At 42.4% G+C, this 20,213-nt stretch overlaps 1 protein-coding gene and 1 pseudogene across 1 annotated transcript in view; one reads left to right on the forward strand and one right to left on the reverse strand.

Moving 5' to 3' along the window:
• Window positions 1-20,213, reverse strand: part of LOC115465113 — a 500,577-nt pseudogene that overhangs the window by 193,922 nt on the left and 286,442 nt on the right.
• Window positions 1-20,213, forward strand: part of LOC115460042 (zinc finger protein 84-like) — a 99,188-nt gene that overhangs the window by 64,492 nt on the left and 14,483 nt on the right. Inside the window, exon 5 of the mRNA XM_030189898.1 lies at window positions 7,647-7,773. Coding sequence (XP_030045758.1) covers window positions 7,647-7,773 — 127 coding nt within the window. The remainder of the gene's footprint in view (window positions 1-7,646; window positions 7,774-20,213) is intronic.

The raw sequence follows: 20,213 nt of genomic DNA on the forward strand, positions 1-20,213 counted from the left end.
TAAGACAGCCATTAAATTAGAATTGAACAGTACAGCACTAATTGAGTACTGTAAAAATGAACGCATTCCCAGAGGTTTAAGGGTACAAAAAGCGCCACAAGCATTCAAATCTGATGTAAATTTTGTTAACAAATGGAATATGATTCTTAACAAATGCTCTTTGGACTTAATGGTATTGATAATTGAAAAAAGCAAGGAAGTTTTAGAAGTAGAAAAGACAGCCTTGGATGCGGAATTAAAAAAACTTAAAGAAAATAGTCAGACAGCAGACTTTGATCATCAACACGAGAAATTAAAAGAAAACCTAAGATTATTTAGGGAGAACATCAGAGCTGTCAAAATAAAGAAATTTGAAAGAGATGCGAAAGATTATTCCAATAATAACGTATACATGTGGATGCGTAACGACAGTCAACCAACCAACAGAAGGAATGAGCCACAAGCTGAATCCTTCGACAATATTTTAAGTGACAGTTCGTCCTCAGGAAATGAGTATGGTGATTTTTTAGGCGGACGTCAGTACCGAGGAAGAGGGCGATATGCCCGAAGAAGAAGGGGTGGAAACGAAACGTCCCGCCCACAGACCAGATCACAGAGACAGTTTCACCAAGTTCCACAGTGGTAACTAATCTATCCAAACGCACATTATCCAGTGCAGAACTGAGTTTACTACAAAAAGGATTATCATATGTGCCTATGAAAAAATTTGATATTTTTCAATTTAGGATAGATTTAGAACGATTTCTCCGACTATTACAATTGAGAATTCACTTTGGTAATTCGAATACACACTTTGAGGATTCTAGGATACAGACAAAATCGTCCTGGATGCCTCCAGGACCTTTGGATCCTATCGTGAAAATCTTCAAGGATGTCCTTTTACGAGACATTACTAACTATTCTGAATCCCTGAGGTGGAAGAAAGACAATCTGTCCAAAGAAGAAAGAAAATCGATTCAAAATTTAATAGCAGATGAATCAATTGTCATTAAAAAGGCTGACAAAGGGGGAGCCATTGTGGTGCTGGACAAAGACAGTTACCTGGAAGAAGCATTCTCACAACTATCAGTTTCCGACACATATTTGAAAATTGATCAAGATCCCACTAAGGAACTGCAAGACATTATAAAAGTGTCAACCATGGAAGGATTAGCTTGTGGTTTCCTTTCAAGAAAAGAGTTCAGATTTCTAAACTCTAAACATCCTAGAACTCCTGTTCTATATATGCTACCGAAAATCCACAAGAATTTAGAAAAACCTCCGGGCCGCCCTATTTTATCCTTGAGAGGATCGGTGCTTGAACCCCTCTCGGTGTTTGTTGATTATTTTTTGAAGCCCTTTGTTGCCCAGACTCCAGCTTTTTTGAAAGATACTACTCATTTTCTTAATATTTTGGAGGATATTACTTTGGAATCTAACACACAGGTCATCATGGTCACTTTAGATGTAAAATCTTTATATACTTCAATACCCCAGACCGAAGCGCTTGAAGTCATAAAGGAGGTTTTAGAAGTTCGTTCAAGACCACATGATATTCCCACAGAATTTCTATTAGAATTAGCGGGATTAGCGCTACAAAAAAAAATTTTTTTCTTTTTCAATATGAATTTTTTCAACAAATAGCTGGAGTAGCGATGGGAGCGTCTTTTGCCCCCTCGGTGGCTAATCTGTACATGGCACGGTTTGAGGAGAAATATCTCTTGAACCATAACTGGACTAATTCTATATTAATATGGAAACGATTCATTGACGACATTTTCCTCCTGTGGAGAGGGGATGAGGACACCTTAAATCAATTTGTTAGCTGGTTGAATCGATTGAATCCAGCTTTACAATTCACCAGCGAAAGTTCAACCTCTAATATTCATTTTTTGGACGTAGACATAAAATTGACAGCAGGTGTTTTTCAGACTACGGTGTTTAAAAAATCCACGGATAAAAATACTATGTTGCAATACAATAGCTGTCATCCTAGAACTTTAAAGGACAGCTTACCTTTTTCACAGTTTTTGAGATACAAAAGAATTTGTTCAGATGATAGTCTTTTCAAACAACAGGCAAAAGTATTAGCCCATTCATTACATCAAAGAGGCTATCCAGTGCATGTACTTAAGAAATCATACACAAGAGCGAAATTCAACAATAGATCTTTATTACTTTCCAATAACAACAGATTAGGCATTGAAGATAAAAATCGCAAACACACTTTTGTTGTAAAATATCAGAAGGGTGGGGAAGAGGTGGCTAATTTAATTAGAAAAAATTGGGATATTGTACAACAACATCCTTTATTCAACAATTCTGAATTACAGATAGCTTTTTCAAGAGAACGCAATTTAAGGGAACTTTTATGTCCAGCAGATATTGTGGTCAGAAAAAACACCGTTACAGGTTCTCACACCAAATGTGGATCCTGTTCTTTCTGTAATATTATGATTGAAAATGACAGTTTCTGCAATCCAATAGACGGTAAAACATATAAATTCAGACATTTGACTACATGCAAGACCGATCACGTGATTTATTTTCTCAAATGTCCGTGTGAAAAACTATATATCGGCAAGACAGACAGAAGTTTAAAAACGAGATTGAGTGAACATAAGTCCTGTATTAATTCTTTAAAATGTGGAGCCCCTTTAGTCTCTCACTGCAAAGAGTTCAAGCACAATTTCGAACATTTTCAATGCACAGTGATAGATCATGTGGTGGCACACATCAGAGGTGGAGATCGAAGCAAACTGTTACTTCAGGCAGAACAAAGATGGATCCACAGATTACAGACTTTGGAACCTAGTGGTTTGAATTCAACCATACAATGGGGAGCATTCCTATAAATACATCAGATTGGGATTATACTTTTTCTTGGAAAGAGAATGTTTTTTCTTTGAAAGAGAATGTTGTTTCAGTGTTGGATTGTGACAACAGAGGGCAGTCTATGGCCCTTTAAATTTAAATTGATTACTGATATGGCAGTCGATGATTGGTCAAAGCGATCTTTGCGTCATATGACGCTCCAGTCATTGATTGGGTAAAGTTTTCTTTAATTTCATACTGAAGTCAGGTGAGGACGCCAACAATTCTTTCCAGAAGACACGAGTTTCGTGGGAATTGCATTGCAAATATAGGTAAAATGACATGATGTTGCTTTTAAGGGATTATGATAATTTTGATCTCACTATTTGTTTCAATGGATTTGTCCTTGTTTAGTTATACCTTCTTTCGTTCTGATTGATTGACAGCGATTTAGGTGCGGGGTTCCATGAATTAGCGGGTTCCCTGATGAAGATTTACGAAACGGGACCGTAGGAACCAATGCATTCATAATATATATATTTTTTTGGATCCACCGCCTTATTAGAACGACATCATTCCATGATTCGTGATAAGCTAAGTGATGTTATTTTGTTATCGTCATTTTTCTGATATTATTTTGATATGATCACAGAGTTTCAAGTCTAATTAGACCTACACACAGATTGATTTAAAAAATTAAAAAAATATTTTTTGAGTATATACTAGAGGGTTTTCAAGTCTATGATGACTTTTTCTATGTGCTATACAATGAACATTCATGTGCAAATATAGCCATAGCAGTTGAGACTTTTCCCTCATGTGCAACTGAATATCTGCTTTACAGCCATTTAGATTATCTAGTATAGTCAGCAGAGAATCTGTTAGGTATTTTGATATTTTGATATTTTCAGGATTCAGATTGTTATCATGTCCAATTCATGGAAAACTGGCTTCAGTTTTACATCAGAGTCAGTTACTTCCTTGTTAGGTGATAACACGTTTTTTGGGTCCTCACCTTTAGGAGTAGGGTTGGGTGATTGGGATACCCTACTCACTAAATTTAAGACAGCCATTAAATTAGAATTGAACAGTACAGCACTAATTGAGTACTGTAAAAATGAACGCATTCCCAGAGGTTTAAGGGTACAAAAAGCGCCACAAGCATTCAAATCTGATGTAAATTTTGTTAATTTGTTATTAATCTTAATCAGTGGTCAGTTGGAGGGGCTGGTTACAGGGAAACCCTAGCATGTGTTATATTCAGAAGCGTAGCTGAAATTGGGTGGCGGAGCAGTTGGGGGGAAGAGGGGGTGGTGGTTGGGAGGCGAGGATAGGGGAGGGCAGACTTATACGGTCTGTACCAGAGCCGGTGATGGGAGGTGGGACTGGTGGTTGGGAGGCGGGAAATACTGCTGGGCAGACTTATATGGTCTGTGCCCTGAAAAGGACAGGTACAAATTCAAGGTAAGGTATACACATATGAGTTTGTCATGGGCAGACTGGATGGATCATGCAGGTCTTTATCTGCCGTCATCTACTATGTTACTATATTCGTGCAGAGATTTTTTTCTCCTGGTAATGGGCCACTAAAAGAGACATCGTGTGCTCAACATTCAGAGTTTCTATTTATTTTTGACATTCATATCCCACATTTAACATGTATTAGGTTGAAACCTGGGAGCATTTGAAAGCTTTTTTTTTTTTCACCTGTGCCTAGATGGTTTCTGGGAACTTGCTTCTTCTGTTTTGAAGAATGTAGTGATATATTATAAAAATGCACTTAATATTGTTTATTACTATTATTTGCTACTGGTTGATATACAGCAGAAGTTAACCAAGTCAATTTCATGCTCTTAGTATAATTTTTAATAGTATTTTTCTCAGTCATTACCCAAATACAAATAAAATTATAATGTTAATTATACAACCGTGTCTGCCTCTTGTGGTAGCTTTTGTTAATTAAAGCCATGCCAGAAAACTATTTGCAAGTGCGATTTTATTATTCAGCAAACAAAACACTGCCAAAATACAAAATAGCAAGCAGCACAATATTAGTTGCCAAGTTTATACAAAATTAATTATTTTCAGTGGAAAATAAATCTGTTGGCTGTCTATGTGAATATTCCATCACTGCTTAATTATTGCTACCAAATATTACATATTTAGTTAAACATAGATTATTTACATTTGTTTATCTAGACCTTACATGCACATAGTATTGCTTATTAAACCCAAAGGCAAAACCAAAGTGTGGTTAAACAATTATGGCTTTACTCATTATGAAATGCTTTGAGTCCTACTGATCTGTACGTCTGTTGTGTTATTTTGGCGAGTGGAAACAGGTGGGCTTATAGGGAGGGAGAGGAAGGGTTTTTGGGGTAAAAGTGAAAGTGTTTATTGTGCCATGTTGGATGGGTTACTGTTTTGTTTTTTTCTTTTTCTGTATGAAGCTTATCAACCAACATGTTTTGCTTTTAATAAATATGATTAAAACATAAAAAATAAGTTTTGGATGTTACTGAATTCTATTATTCTGTCTCACTGTATTTCCAGTTTTGACACAGTATGAGTCATCACAAGAACAAAATATAAGAAAACCTATGGGCTGTTTGACATAAAATATTTTTATTATTTTGACTTAAAAACCACTTGTCCCTGAAACATGCTAAAAAAAACCAAATAATCCATTTGCGTATCTAAAAGGAAAAGTTCTACAAAACAGATGAAGATGTGCCCCAATGAAAGGAGAGTTTAATTCTACTTCCATTTAATTTCAATACATTCCTTCATCTTTATAACACCATGCTTCCCAAGGCAGATTACAACATTTAAGACGAATCCATCAGGAAACAGGATATCCTCTCTAAAATATGGCCATCTGTATTGTATACAGTGTATTTATTTAGTTTTTAGTGTAGAAAAATGAGCACAAAATACAGAGTTTAAAATTGCTGTTTCTAGCAGCTATAATAATTTTTTAAGCTGTTTTAGTGATATTCAATTGTTATATATATCTACATATGGGAAGCCTTCAAATAAATTAAAAAGCTGTCCAATAAGTTAAACAACAACAATATTTTGTCCTCCACCTTTTAAGGCGCTGCCTATCCAATTGAAACAGCTTTAGACTTGTTACAGATGGACCAACAATAAAAAAAAACGACAATGTGGATGTAGCAGCTCATAGGTTTGCTTGCTTTGTTTTGGGTAAACGGGGATGACGGCTGGGCTGGGAAGGGGAAACAGATTGTCCTAATTGGCTTCCTTGCTTACAATGGACTGGATAGGCTCACTTCCACTCCTATTTATTAAACCTCCTTGGTCTGAAACCACCTTCTCAATTGTGACGTCATCAGTCTGTGCTTTACTGCATAGCTCTGCATTCTGACTTTATGATGTTATCAGTCTGCGCCAGCAGAAGGGAGGGGAGGGGACTGACTGGGGGAGCTGCTTTGTTTACGGAAACAGGGAAGGGAAGAAAGAGATCCCTCTCTCCTCAAACAGCCAGAGCGAAAGCCCCTAAAATTTGTAATCCTGCACAGCAGCAAAAGCAGTGAGGAAAATGCCTGTAAGAGCTTCTGTTCAGGTAGGAGATTGCCTCTAGCTTCATGCCATGTCTATACAAAGACTGCTTGCAGCTTTCTAACCTGGAGCAGAGTCAGCCCTGACATTAATAAGACCCAGATCAGACCTGCAGCAGAGGAGGCTTACAAAGTGATATTTTTGTGTCTTAGATTCAGCCAACTGTCTGGTATTCTGACAGCAGAGTTTATTTATTTGCATTTGTATCCCACATTTTCCCACCTATTTGCAGGCTCAATGTGGCTTACATAGTTTTGTTATGACATTGTTAATCCAGGGTGTCAGATACAATTAATAATGTGCAAAGATTAAGTAAGGGAAGAAAGAAGGAAAGTATGAAGCGGGTAATTGTAGAGGTGGACTTTCATAGTTGTTTTCAATCTAGCAACTTAAACACTTGTATTTTATGCAGTTTTCAGTGGCAAGTTGGGTGGAATAGTGTGGCAGTGTGGATGACTGAGAGCTGCTAACAGTCGTTATAGGGACCTTCCATCCATCCCTTCTCCATTGCACTGCAGCTGGAGTGGGTTTTGGTTTCAGGCTGGTTCTGTGGAGGAAGGAGCAAGAGAAAAGGTCATGGGCACAAGTCACTCTTTGCTAGGATACAAGATAACAAATCACCTGCAGCTGAGGCCTGTTCTGAGCATGAGGGCTCACTTCACAGATGGGTTGAGGCATTTCGGTGCTTATGCTACCCCTGCTGTCTCTACTATCTCCGTCAACCCTGGAGCTATCAGTGCCAGACAGTAATCCATATTAAGCGTTATCACATACCTCATGCTTAGAAAAGTATTAGGGAGGGGGCTTGAGGGTTCTTATAATGTATGGAGATTCTCAGAATAAGGAGGGAGATCTTACCAGTCATTATGCTTTGTGGCTGGTAGCTGAGATTTATAGATTGGCAGACAGTAATGCTCCATTTGCCTTTTTCTGTCATGTGCTTGGAGAATTTCTAGGCATGATATATTTGGGTTGGGGGCTTCAGACTTTTCCAAAGCTTTGTTGCTGCCTCCACTAGCTTATGATGAGGCCCTTGATGGCCCAATTTCAATGAGGAAAGGTCCATGCAGGGATGGGAGATATGGGGGCAAATTTGGATAGAATGGGGAGAGGCAGGATTTTCTCTTTTAAAAAGTTGGCAACCATTTATAGATCTTATGAGATACTGTATTATGTGACCGAGAAATATATGCACCTAAAAATCACTGCCCCGCCCTGCTGAGCCCCAGTGTTGTGAAGGTACTGAGAGTTGAAAGGGTTTGTTTTTTCAGGTTCCAGTTACCTTTGAAGATATTGCCATCTATTTCTCACAGAAGGAGTGGGAGGATTTAGCACAATGGCAGAAGGCGCTTTACAAAGATGTGATGAAGGAGAATTATCAGACATTGATCTCTCTGGGTAAGGACTAATTTTACATTTTTATTATCAGCTCTGCACTATCGTGTAAAAGTAAGTTTTGAATGTGTGGGTTCCCTGCTGTGATGGGGTATTAAAAAAGTGAGGAAGTGTTGCAGTGATCATATGGTTTCCTTCAACTATAAAGCTGTTGGGGTTTGAAGTGTGAGAGGGTATGCCTTCTTGCTAAATCTCAGATTAACTCATCCCTGACCCTCTTCCCCGATCACTCCTCCCATCTCTCACATTTCTGTTGAACATTACTTCCCTTCTCTTTTCCACAGTTCCCAGCACTTCCTCTCCTCCCCCATCCATGATCTCCCTTCTCTCCATTTGAGCACAATCCTTCCCATTTCTGATTCTTAAACCTTTTGTTTCCTCATGTCTGAGGCTTACACGGCCCCCCTCCCATTCTCCTGTCCATCTTTTACCTCTGCTCTTCTCCTCATCTTCGTCTGACCAGAATGAAGGGACAGATGATGAAATGGTAACAGAAATTATGGAAGCTAACACATTTGGCAATACTGTAATGGATGATTTTTTTGTCAGAAAACACTAGGGACGTAAAGTTCCTAGATAAAATAAATGGCTACTTCATGGAGCAGTTGGTTCAGGAACCAACACGAGGAGGGAGGGGGGGGGGCTATTTTAGATCTAGTTCGTAGTGGCATGCAGGACTTGGAGCAAGAAATAACAGTGTTGGGGCCACTTGGCAATATGATTATAACATGATCAAATTTGACTTAATAACTGGAGTGAATATACTAAGGAAATCTACTGTGTTAGAAGCGTAACTGTGATAAAATGAGGAAAATGGTGGGGGGGGGGGAAGCTAAAAGGAGCAGCTGCAAAAGTTAAGAGTTTTTAAATTAGGCATGGACATTGTTTAAAAATACCATCTTGGAAGCCCAGACCAGACGTACCCCACAAATTAAAAAGTTGGAATGAAGGCTGAACTACAGCCAACATTCTTAAAAGATGAAGCAAAAGACGGTATTGGAGTCCGAAGCAATTTGGGGTGGAGTCAGAGTTGGTAGAAATGCACTGACTCTGACTCCAAAATAAAAAAAACAAACATAATATGTGGTAAATTTATCATTTTATACTTATATATTCATATCCAGTCTTTTTCCTGGATCTAAAGTATTAGTAAATATGTCATATGTACCAGTACTTTAGACCAGTGTTTCCCAAGTCCATCCTGGCCAGGGCCAGTCAGGTTTGCATGAATATGCATGAATTTGATTTGCATATACTGCCTCCATTATATGCAAATGTCTTTGTGCATATTCATTGTGGATATCATGAAAACCTGACTGACAAGGCTGGGTGACAACTGTGTCCATGGCCAGTGGGAGGTGCACCAGGGCCTTGGTTTCATCACGGTATTTATCATGAGAAAGTGACTGCAGTCAAAAAAAGACTGTTTTCATCTGATTTGAACATGCTGCATCTCTGCCAAGAGTGCTTTTTGTAGTGGTAAAAAATCTGACAGTTACTAATCGAGATGCCCCTTTAAAGGATAAGGTGAGGTTATTGCTATTAAAATTTGTGATCAGGTTTCTGCATCCAGTATGGATCCACCTAAAGAGGACATGAACCCAGAAGTCAAGTAGGAGTTATTCTCACTGGTCACCTCTAGACAGATGAAAAATTATTCAAACTACCTATCGCACTCTCCAAGTCTGTTAAATAGCTCTTCTAAATGAGTCCTTAAGTCCATGAAAGCGGAGATTGCTGACTCAGTAGTGAATTAATCTTTTATCTGCTGGCTGTATGCTCAGCCATTGGAAAAAAAAGCTAGTTTGTGGTTTATAAAGAGAGAAAAATGCAGATCCTACAGATCTAGATAATTATAGGCCAGTCTAATCTCTCTTTCATTTTTAGCTAAAGTAATTGAAAAGGTGGTATTAGATCAGCTTCGGGAGTTTATCCCTCAGGAAGATATTTTAGACATGCATCAATTTGAGTTCCGTGCTACACATAGCATAGAAAAATTGCTGCTATGTAATTTTGATGTAATTTGTTGCAGTTTTGACATGGGTACATCGTATATGCTGAATAATGTTGGCTATATCATTGGCGTTTGACACCATAAATCATTTTTTCATCCTGCAGCAAATAGTTAACATTGGAACAGGTGGTTTTGGTTTTCCTCGTTTTTGACTGGTCGCCTACAGAAGTCCGCCAAGGTGATGATTACTCCCCATGGTTTGCTTTATCAACGGGGGGGGGGGGGGGGGGGGGGGCACAAAAGTCAGCTTTCTTTGGGATGTTATGTGCAACTGGTGTGCTGGTTGCTATAGACCTGGATGTAGTTTTATAAGATTTACACTAATGATTTGCAGTTTTTTCATATCTATTGAGTAGAGAGGTGTGGTAGCCGTGTTAGTCCACTTTTAAAGGTAATCAATAGAAATAAAACATGGAAAAGAAAAGACCTTTGAAGTCAGAATGATTAAATATTTTGACACCCACCAAACAGGACTTAAAGATCTGGGTTTTCTATTTATTTATTTATTTAGTTGCATTTGTATCCCACATTTTCCCACCTATTTGCGGGCTCAGTGTGGCTTACAATACATTGTAAATAATGGAAATACAGTTTGTTACATTACGATTATGGTTACATTGTGAATAGTTAAGGAAGACAGAGTTAGCCCATTATAAACCATAAAATTGTACTGCTTTGTCACCCTCCTGTCTCCATGCATATCTCCCTGTCCCTCATCCACCCGACTCTTCCTGTCTCTCACCTAATCCACCCCCATCCTGTTAGACTGTCACTGAAATGCTTTGGTGTTTCACTTATATATACTGTCATCTACCAACATTTGCTTATTTCCAATCTGACGAAGAAGGGCAACCTTCTCGAAAGCTAATCAAGAAATGTATTATGTCCAATAAAAAAGGTATCATCTTATTTTCTTTTCCGTGTTTTATTTTGTTTTATTTCTATTGATTACCGTCATATCTATTAAAACCTACTACTACTACTTAACATTTCTAGAGCGCTACTAGGGTTACGCAGCGCTGTACAAATTAACAAAGAAGGACGGTCCCTGCTCAAAGGAGCTTACAATCTAAGGAACGAAATGTCAAGTTGGGCAGTCTAGATTTCCTGGGTAGAGGTGTAGAGGTTAGGTGCCGAAGGCGACATTGAAGAGGTGGGCTTTAAGCAGTGATTTGAAGATGGGCAGGGAGGGGGCCTGGCGTATGGGCTCGGGGAGATCCATTGAACAAACCCTGGATCTTGTGACATCATATTTGAAGACAATTGAGAAGTGCTAATGGCTTGTTATGTCGTAATATGGCAAAACAATAAACTGAAGTAGTGTATCTACAAAGGTCATCTGTGTCACCGGCACCTTCTGAGCTTTCTGTAGATGGATGATCTCTTCCTATTGTGAAAGCACTTAGGGGGCTCTTTTACTAAGCCCCGGTAGGCTGTACATGCGTGCACCCAAATGAGACTACCGCCAGGCCAGCACACCCTCCTGGTGGTAATTTCAGATTTGGCGCGCACCCATAATGCGTGGATGAATTATTTATTTCCTCCTATCCGCGGCACTTGACCGGTCACCGTGTGTGTAACACCTGAGCCTTTACTGGTAGATCAATGGGTGGCATTAAGGGCTCAGGTTGGTTTGGGGTGTGCACTGGTTTTATTTTCACCACAGGCCCTTTTTCCGTCCCATTAAAAAAATTAAAAAGCCATTTTTTTGTAAATGCGGTAAAAACTGGCCCGGCGTGCGCCCAATACACATTCCTACACTACCGCAGGCCACTTTTTACCACGGCTTAGTAAAAGGACCCCATAGGAATTTGGGTGTTATGATCAGACTCTGCATGTGGTATGTGTGTGTGAAGACTGTGTTATATAACTTGCAATTGTTATGACGACATAAATCATTTCAGAAGCTGGATAATATGCCTAGATGGTTTCCAATCATTGGGGTCTCTCTTACATAGATCTATATAGATTATTATAATAGTTTGCTGTTAGGCCTGCCTGAGTCCACTCTACGAACGCTGCAAGTTATGCAGAATGCTGCAGTCTGTTTGTTCTGATTTAGTAACACCTCCATTATGAAAACTAGACTGGCTACTGATTGTAAATCATAAAAAAAACTAAAAATCTTTACTCTAGCGCATAGGGTGTTGAATGGGGAGGCTCTAATGTCTCTTGCTAGATTATATTGGCCTCTGAGGTCCCTAAGATTTGGAAATAAAGACTGTTGGACATCCCTTGTCGTGTTCTCGAGGGCCTTGGCATTCTGTCAGGTCCTCGAGGCAGGACTGGAGTTCGTGAGCCCTTGGGCCACTGCTGAGGAGCGGCAGCGGCAGGCAAGACCACCTCGGGACTGGAAACACAGAAGAGCTGGACTGGAACTCTGGACTGGAGTAGTACAAGGCAGGCAACTAGAACAGATGAGACAGGAACAGCTTCACCTGCACCTAGCCACCGTTCCTCCGGAGTTGAGCTCCGAAGTGCAGGCGGCCGGCAGGACTTGCAGGATAAGGCAGGAACTGAAGATCCAGAGGACCCACCCTGGGCCTGGGATACACGAGGGCGACAGGGCACGGAACTAGACTCAGACCGTGTGCTGCTGCACAGCCACTAGCAAGACCCAGAAGACAGACCAAGGAACACCAGGCATACAGAAGCTAGCAGGAGCAAGGACTAGGGCAGCAACACACTAGGCAGAACGGGGATCCGGGAATACCCACAGGGTACACCCTCTAGCTAGGTGGAGACAGGATACAGGAATAATCACCCAGGAAAACACACTAGCCAGACAGGTACAGGATTCAGGATATACAAGCAGGGAAGGCACACAGGCTAGGCAAGGCAGGGTTCAGGGTAAAGAGAGCAATCCAGGAATAACAGGCCAAGGATCTTGGGCAGGCAGCACAGCAAACGGAGTAACCAGGAAGAACAGGCCAAGGATCTGAAGCTACAGCCTTCCCCACACTGACTGGGGAACCCACAAAGGCTGAGGCTTCGCAAACAGACAGAGAACAAACCCGGTCAAAGGCTTCACCACAACCCAGGGTAAGCCAGGAACAGAGGCTTCACCCCAATACAGGGTAAGCCTGGAGCAGAGGCTTCACCCCAAACACAGGGTAAGCCAGGAACTGAGGCTTCACCCCAAACACAGGGTAAGCCAGGAAGGACCTGAAGTCCACAGACAGACAGTGGCAGGGAAGACCCCCCACGGAAGGACAACAGAGACACAGACACAGAAAGAAACTGGGCTGGAACCCAGAGAGAGGCTAAGCAGTAGTGCAGCAGACACTTACTAACCTGACCTGGCCTAAGAGCATAACACTTATGCAAAGGCCCTGACTGCAAGCACAGCACTTCCTTATGAAGGCTCTCACTGATGAGTCACCAGCAGTAGGACAGAAGCAGGAAGTACACTGACCCCAAAGAGAGGCTTGACACACATAGGAAGTGAGCCCACAGGAAAGACAAGCAGGAGCCATCTTGGAAGCTGGCACAGAGCCGGTGGCAGCCATCTTAGATGCTGGCTCCCTAGAGAGGCATAGCCCACACAGGTGAGGTCTAGAGAAGCAATCAGCACAGAGACTAGAGACAAGACAAACACAGACAGAAGCCAGCAGAGCTGCTGACCCCCAGAAAGAAGGTAAGGCTGAGGGTGGTCACGGCCACAGACGTGACATCCCTTTACATTGACAGGTCCGATTATGTCAGATCAGGGAGCACTTGTTCTCAGTAGCAGCTCCTAGGTTATGGAATACCCTGCCAACAGAATTTATTTTATTTATTTATTTATTTGTTGCATTTATATCCCACATTTTCCCACCTATTTGCAGGCTCAATGTGGCTTACATAGTACCGGAGAGGCATTCGCAGACTCCGGTGAGAACAAATACAAAGTGGGTTCTCGTGGAACAGTCGCAATTAGGGTATCATAAAGCGGAAGGGTTGAGTTATGACCATTACGTACTTTGGTTTTGATGTGTTGCGTAGTTTAAGCATTTAGGTTGGATCGGTAGTGTATGCCTTTCGAAACAAGTAAGTTTTTAGTGATTTCCGGAAGTTTAGATAACCGTATGTTGTTTTCACGACTTTCGGTAATGGGTTCCACAGTTGTGTACTTAAGTAGGAGAAGCTGGATGCGTAAGTTGATTTGTATTTAAGTCCTTTGCAGCTTGGGTAGTGGAGATTTAGGTATGTTCATGATGATTTGGATGTGTTTCTGGTTGGTTGGTTGACAAATACTCTTGTGTTTAGAAGACAGTTAAAGGCTTTTCTCCTCGGCAGGCATTTCCAGATCCTCGACAGTCCCATATAATAGATCAGGGACGTCAACTGCAATAGGAGGCATATGTGATGTGGATGGTTGATGTATTTTGATTTAACATTGTTATTTTGTTGGTTAATGTTTTGAATTATGATTATTTTATTTATTTGAGTTGTGCTTATGTATGTGAGACGTAAACCACTTTGAACTTTGGAAATAGCAGGATATAAGCCTTTTAACTAAATCAAGGAGTAAAAGGGACACTCGGGTCATAATGAAGATACTAAATTCTTTCCTTCAGTCTTTACTGAGATGGATGTAAGGGGATCTACCCATGCCAGAAATGGTATTTAAAAGTGACAATATAGAATATTATTCTGCTGTCATTTGCATGGAGGCAGGCTGTTTGTTGTTTATGTATATATTAGGCATTGTTTATACCAGCTTACATTATCTGTAATTAGATGGCACTATGCCCTTGAACTACAGGTCCCTGTAATCCTGTAGTTCCCCTGTGATAGGCTGTTTCAGAGCACCCGCCCAGCTTCCTGTGTGTTATGGAGCTCTTTCTATTGACTTGCCTTGTTCTCTGTGCATGCTGGGCAAGTTGCTCCTCCTTTCTCTTTCCATTGGGTCTGGAGAGTTAGTCTTCAGCATATCTACTACTACTTAAAATTTCTAGAGTGCTACTAGGGTTACGCAGCGCTGTACAATTTAACAAAGAGAGACAGTCCCTGCTCTAAGAGCTTACAATCTAATAGACAAGTGAACGGTCGGTCCGATAGGGGCAGTCAAATTGGGGCAGTCTGGATTCACTGAACAGTAAGGGTTAGGTGCCGAACGCAGCATTGAAGAGGTGGGCTTTAAGCGAAGACTTGAAGACGGGCAGGGAGGGGGCTTGGCGTAAGGGCTCAGGAAGGTTGTTCCAAGCATAGGGTGAGGCAAGGCAGAATGAGCGGAGCCTGGAGTTGGCGGTGGTGGAGAAGGGTACTGAGAGAAGGGATTTATCCTGTGAACGGAGGTTACGGGCGGGAACGTAAGGGGAGATGAGGGTAGAAAGATAGTGAGGGGCAGCAGACAGAATGCATTTGTAGGTAAGAAGGAGAAGCTTGAATTGAATGTGGTATCTGATCGGTATCTCCTCTGTGAACTGAAACTGCTATGCTGTATTCTGTTGTGTGATCCTTTCAAGCTACTGTAACTCTATCAAGATTTCACTAGTGTAAAAGTATAAACAGCATTACTACACAACATGTTGTTGAATTCCTCTCAGCTTCTCTCTTGCATAGAGAGAGCTGATTGAGAACAGACTCCCAGTTTGCAAGGCAAAACTCTTTGTCCAGCACACCTGAACTGTAAGTTATTTTCCTTGTTTGATTACTGCATTAAAGAAGATTTTGGTTCAAGAGTTCTGAGTCTTCTCATAGTAATGTTCTGTACTCTGGTTTAACCTGCATGCAAATCACCTAGTGAGAGTGCAGAACAGAGGAACTGAAACAAATCTCATTGAACCTAGAATATTTTTTTTAAAGATTTAAATCACTTTGATGTGTTCACAAAAAAACAGTATAGCAAAAACCTAATAAACCATGTAATAGGCCAAATCACAAATTAAAGAGTAGTAAATCACCTGGACCAAATGGTATACACCCAGACTACAGAAAGAACTCAAAATTGAAATTGTAGATCTACTATCATTAAAATCATTCAAGGTGAGGTCACGTGATGCTTGGCTGAGGGGAAGGACGCCGCATCCTACAGCTCCGAGGCCCCGATTATAACATCTAGCCCGCAGCGCCGTTAAAATTCAAAGAATAAGCCGCAGAGAAAACACCTGAAATCGGAACACCCAAGCAGCGAGTGTTGGTCCCGCGAGCCCACAAAACAGCGATTATGACCTCCAAATCCGGTCGGAAAGACGGAACTCGGGGTCGCGTGGGAGAAGGAAAGATGGCGGAGGCCGGACCCGCGGGAGAATCGGTGAGTTCCGTATGGGCCGCCGAAATTGCAGCGGAAGTCTCCACGCTGTTGGAAGGCTCAGTAGACCGTAAGCTGCAAAAAATTTCTGAGCAGATCGAGCAGCTGGACGGAAAGTTTGTGGGGCTGCATGCAGATATGACGGGATTCCAACAAAGATTATCAGACATGGAAGACCACTATCAACAAAATGAATCCCAACAAAAACAGCTGCAGAAACAGGTTGAAGAGCTTTCAGCTAAGGTTGAAGATTTAGAAAACAGATCAAGACGAAACAACCTTCGCCTAGTAGGTTTACCGGAATCTTTAAGAGAAGTGGACCTTCGCGAGTTTCTAGAAACATGGCTGCCGACAGCTTTGAATTTGGGGAACGTGGCACATGGATTACAAATTGAAAGAGCGCACCGGCTGGGAAGAGCACGACAGGAATCTGAAAGACCGAGAGTGGTTATTTGCAAAGTGCTAAACTACATGCACAAGCAGGAGATTTTAAGAGCTTGGCATGCGAAAGGAGCAGTACAATATGAATCTCACAGAATTTTGTGCTTTCAAGACTTTTCAGCCGCCGTAGCAGCCCAACGCCGCAAATATGCGGAGCCCTGCAAGAGATTACATGAGCAGAAGATCCGCTTCGCCCTAATGTTCCCAGCAAAGCTTTGCATCTATCATGCTGGGAAGCAGCATGTCGCTGAATCCCCGGAAGCGGCTTTACAATTTATTAATTGGCTGAGGGAAACCACTGAAGTGGAAAATGAGCACCCCACGGATACCAGTCCACGGAAGTCCTGAAGGGGGTCGGCTACATAGAACAGTATCAAGCTGGGAGGTTGGCAAACGCCAGTTGGAAACACAGACATAATGCAAGCTATTATGTGGACTAGAAGTGGGCCTTATTGGTGAGCAAGAATTTGGAGGCACTAGCCATGGATACAATGGCCGGTGGTGTAAGGCTCAACAGTCTTTAAGTGCATTATTGTTAATTCTGTATGGCATTTTGAGGGCGGGATTGTTTATTATGTTACATGAGGGCGTTGGGGCAGGGGCGGAGCAGAGGCGTGACCGGTTCTCTAGCGAGAACTACCTGTGGTACAATGGGGGGGAAAGTTAGGGATGGAAGGGAGGAGGGGTGGAGTAGGCTGGGGGGGGGACATGGGGAGGGAGGTGGGAGGGAGGGGGGGCGGGCTGGGGGGGGGGAGTTTTTCGATTTCTGTTGGTTTTTTTTCATGCAATTCAATTTCCTTTATTTTACTTGGTTAGATGGAGAGCTTGGACATATCATTCAGGACAAGGGAGCTGCTGTGGGCAATTTGGGGTGCACCCATGGGCTGGGGGGTGGGCCTCAAGCTTCAGATCACACTTATCAAAGGGTCTAGTTCCCATACAACAGGAAGGGCTCCCTTAAATTAATCTCTTGGAACGTGGGGGGGATCTCATCACCTATAAAGCGCACGAAGGTGTTGCAGGCGCTGAGGAGGCACAGGGCAGACGTTGCCTTTCTTCAAGAAACGCATCTGTCGGCGACTGAGCATCAGAAATTCCGGACAGGATGGGTGGAGATAGCAGAAGGATCGCACGCAGTGGGGAAAAAGGGAGGAGTCCTATTATTGATTCGTAAGGGGCTACAAATGAAGATTAAGGCAGTTAAGAGAGGTATTGCAGGGAGGTGCATTTTAGTAGAAGTGGAGAGGGGTGGAAACACCTATATATTCTGCAACATATATGCGCCCAATGTTTATGACAAAAACTTTTATAAACATTTGCTAGAGTTGCTAGGGCCATACCAAGGGGACAACATAATTCTTGGAGGAGATTTTAACATGGTTTATGACCCTCGGGTAGATAGAAGTGGCGCTTCCAATCTGAAGGTGCAGCATTCCCAGAAAGGCCTGCCTCACCTTTGTGAAACATTAGATCTGCTGGATGTGTGGAGGATATTACACCCAATGCAGAGGGACTATACCCATGTGTCTCGCGCACATTTGTCGCAGTCCCGCATAGATTATTTTCTAATCTCACGGGGGCTCTTCGCCGCGGTGCCGGATGCTGCGATAGATGCGTGCGAGATTTCGGACCATTTGATAATATGGATGCAACTACAATCGCGGGGAGCAGGGGGGGGACGGGGCAGCTGGAGATTCCCTTTTGATCTTTACAGAGATCCCCATTTTAAGGCTTACATAGGAGAAAAATGGCAGGATTTTGCAACGGCCAATAGTGGACATATGCACCAAGCCAGCCTATACTGGGAAACAGCAAAAGCTGTTATGCGAGGGGAGATCATAGCGTACAGAGTAAGGAAAAGGAAGCAGAGGGATAAAGAAATCCTTCACCTGGAAAGAGAGGTTCGAAAGCAGAGGTTGCGATTAGGGAGAGAAGTTACGGAGGTAAACAAGAGAGCACTTTTAACAACACAGAGGGAGTTAAATGAACTATTGCATCAGAGGGCACTGAAATCACAACTGTACTATAAATTTCAACTTTTTCAGTACGGGAATAAAGCGGGAGCCTTAATGGGAAGGCTGATTAAAGGGACCAGAGGGCCGACGCAGATCCTGCAAGTGCGTGACCGGGGGGGTAGAATTCTGCGCGAGCCTCAACACATAATAGAGCGTTTTCGGGGATATTTTCAGGATATTTATAAGGAGCCAGAAGATGTTATAGCAGATAGCGAAATATACTTGACTAATCAAGTGTTACCAAAGATCACGGAGGCACAGAAGACAGCCCTAAATAGCCCAATCGAGGAAGGGGAGCTTATGGTAGCAATGCAACAAAGTAGTCTGCACAAGGCACCGGGACCCGATGGGTATAGCATGGCATTCTACAAGTTGTTGCAGGAACAAGTCACACCCCCACTTCTCAATTTATTTAATGTAATGGCTACCTTGGGAGAAATGCCGGACGCGTTAAATGTGGCAAAAGTGGTAGTGTTGTTAAAACCGGGGAAAGATGATCTGGAAGTCGGGTCATACAGGCCTATCTCCTTACTAAATTGTGACATTAAATTGTACTCTAAGATTCTAGCGAACCGCTTGGCCAGGGTACTCCCAGACCTAATAGCAGATCCACAGGTGGGCTTTGTAAAAGGGAGAACGGCCACTAAAAACATTAGGGCACTACTGGCTTCCTTAGAGACTGTAGAAAAGCAGGACTCCCCTTCTCTGTTAGTCAGCTTTGACGCAGAGAAGGCATTTGACAGGGTGGTATGGAATTTTATGTTTGAAGTACTTAGGCGGATGGGAATAGAGGGGATGTTCCGGAGTGCGGTGAAGGCCCTATATGTAAACCCGCAAGCTTACATGTGGATAAACGGGGAGCAATCAACACTATTCTCAATCAGACGTGGCGCACGTCAGGGGTGTCCTTTGTCGCCGTTGCTATTTGTCCTGTCCTTAGACCCCTTGATTAGAGAAATAAGCGCGCACCCAGAAGTGGAGGGAGTGACCTGGGGGAAATCCTCGTTTAAAGTCTCTGCTTTTGCGGATGACATTTTAGTACATCTCACTCAGCCAAAAAAATCCTTGGGAGCAGTGTTGGAACTTTTTCAGGAATATGGAGACTTTGCGGGCTTCAAAATAAATTATTCAAAATCCCAGGCCTTGACAGGTAATCGGGAAGTGCGTAACTTATGGGGCCCTGCATTTCCTCTGAAGTGGGCAGCGGAGTCCATTAGGTATCTGGGTGTTTGGATTCCCATGTGTTCATCCGCTCTCTACCACTCCAATGTGACCAACATGATAGAGGTATTGAGAGGAAGACTGGCGAAATGGAGGATTTTGCCGCTGTCCATGCATGGGAGGCTACATCTGTACCGGATGATAGAGATCCCAAGGTGGCTTTACCTGTTGAGGGTCCTCCCACTAAGGCTTAAGTGCAAAGATTTAACCACAATCTATAAGCATCTCCGTAAATTCCTTTGGAGAGACTCAAAGCCGAAGCTCCCGTTAAAAATGTTGATGGGGCCCTGGAGGGAAGGGGGGAATGGGCCTGCCAGATCTGCGTCGTTATAATCAAGCATGTTTGTTAAGGCATCTGGGGGATTGGTTTCTAGATAGGCAAGATTTCACACCCCGAACGCTAGAGCAAGACTATTTCAAACCGTTTCACCTGTACTATCTATTGCATTGTTCCAGGGATTCCATACCGCCTCACGTGGGGAGGAGTGTTTTATTAAGTCCGTTGCGTGAGGCCTGG

This window comes from Microcaecilia unicolor, chromosome 1 (assembly GCF_901765095.1).
Source record: "Microcaecilia unicolor chromosome 1, aMicUni1.1, whole genome shotgun sequence".
Classification (NCBI taxonomy): Eukaryota; Metazoa; Chordata; class Amphibia; order Gymnophiona; family Siphonopidae; genus Microcaecilia; species Microcaecilia unicolor.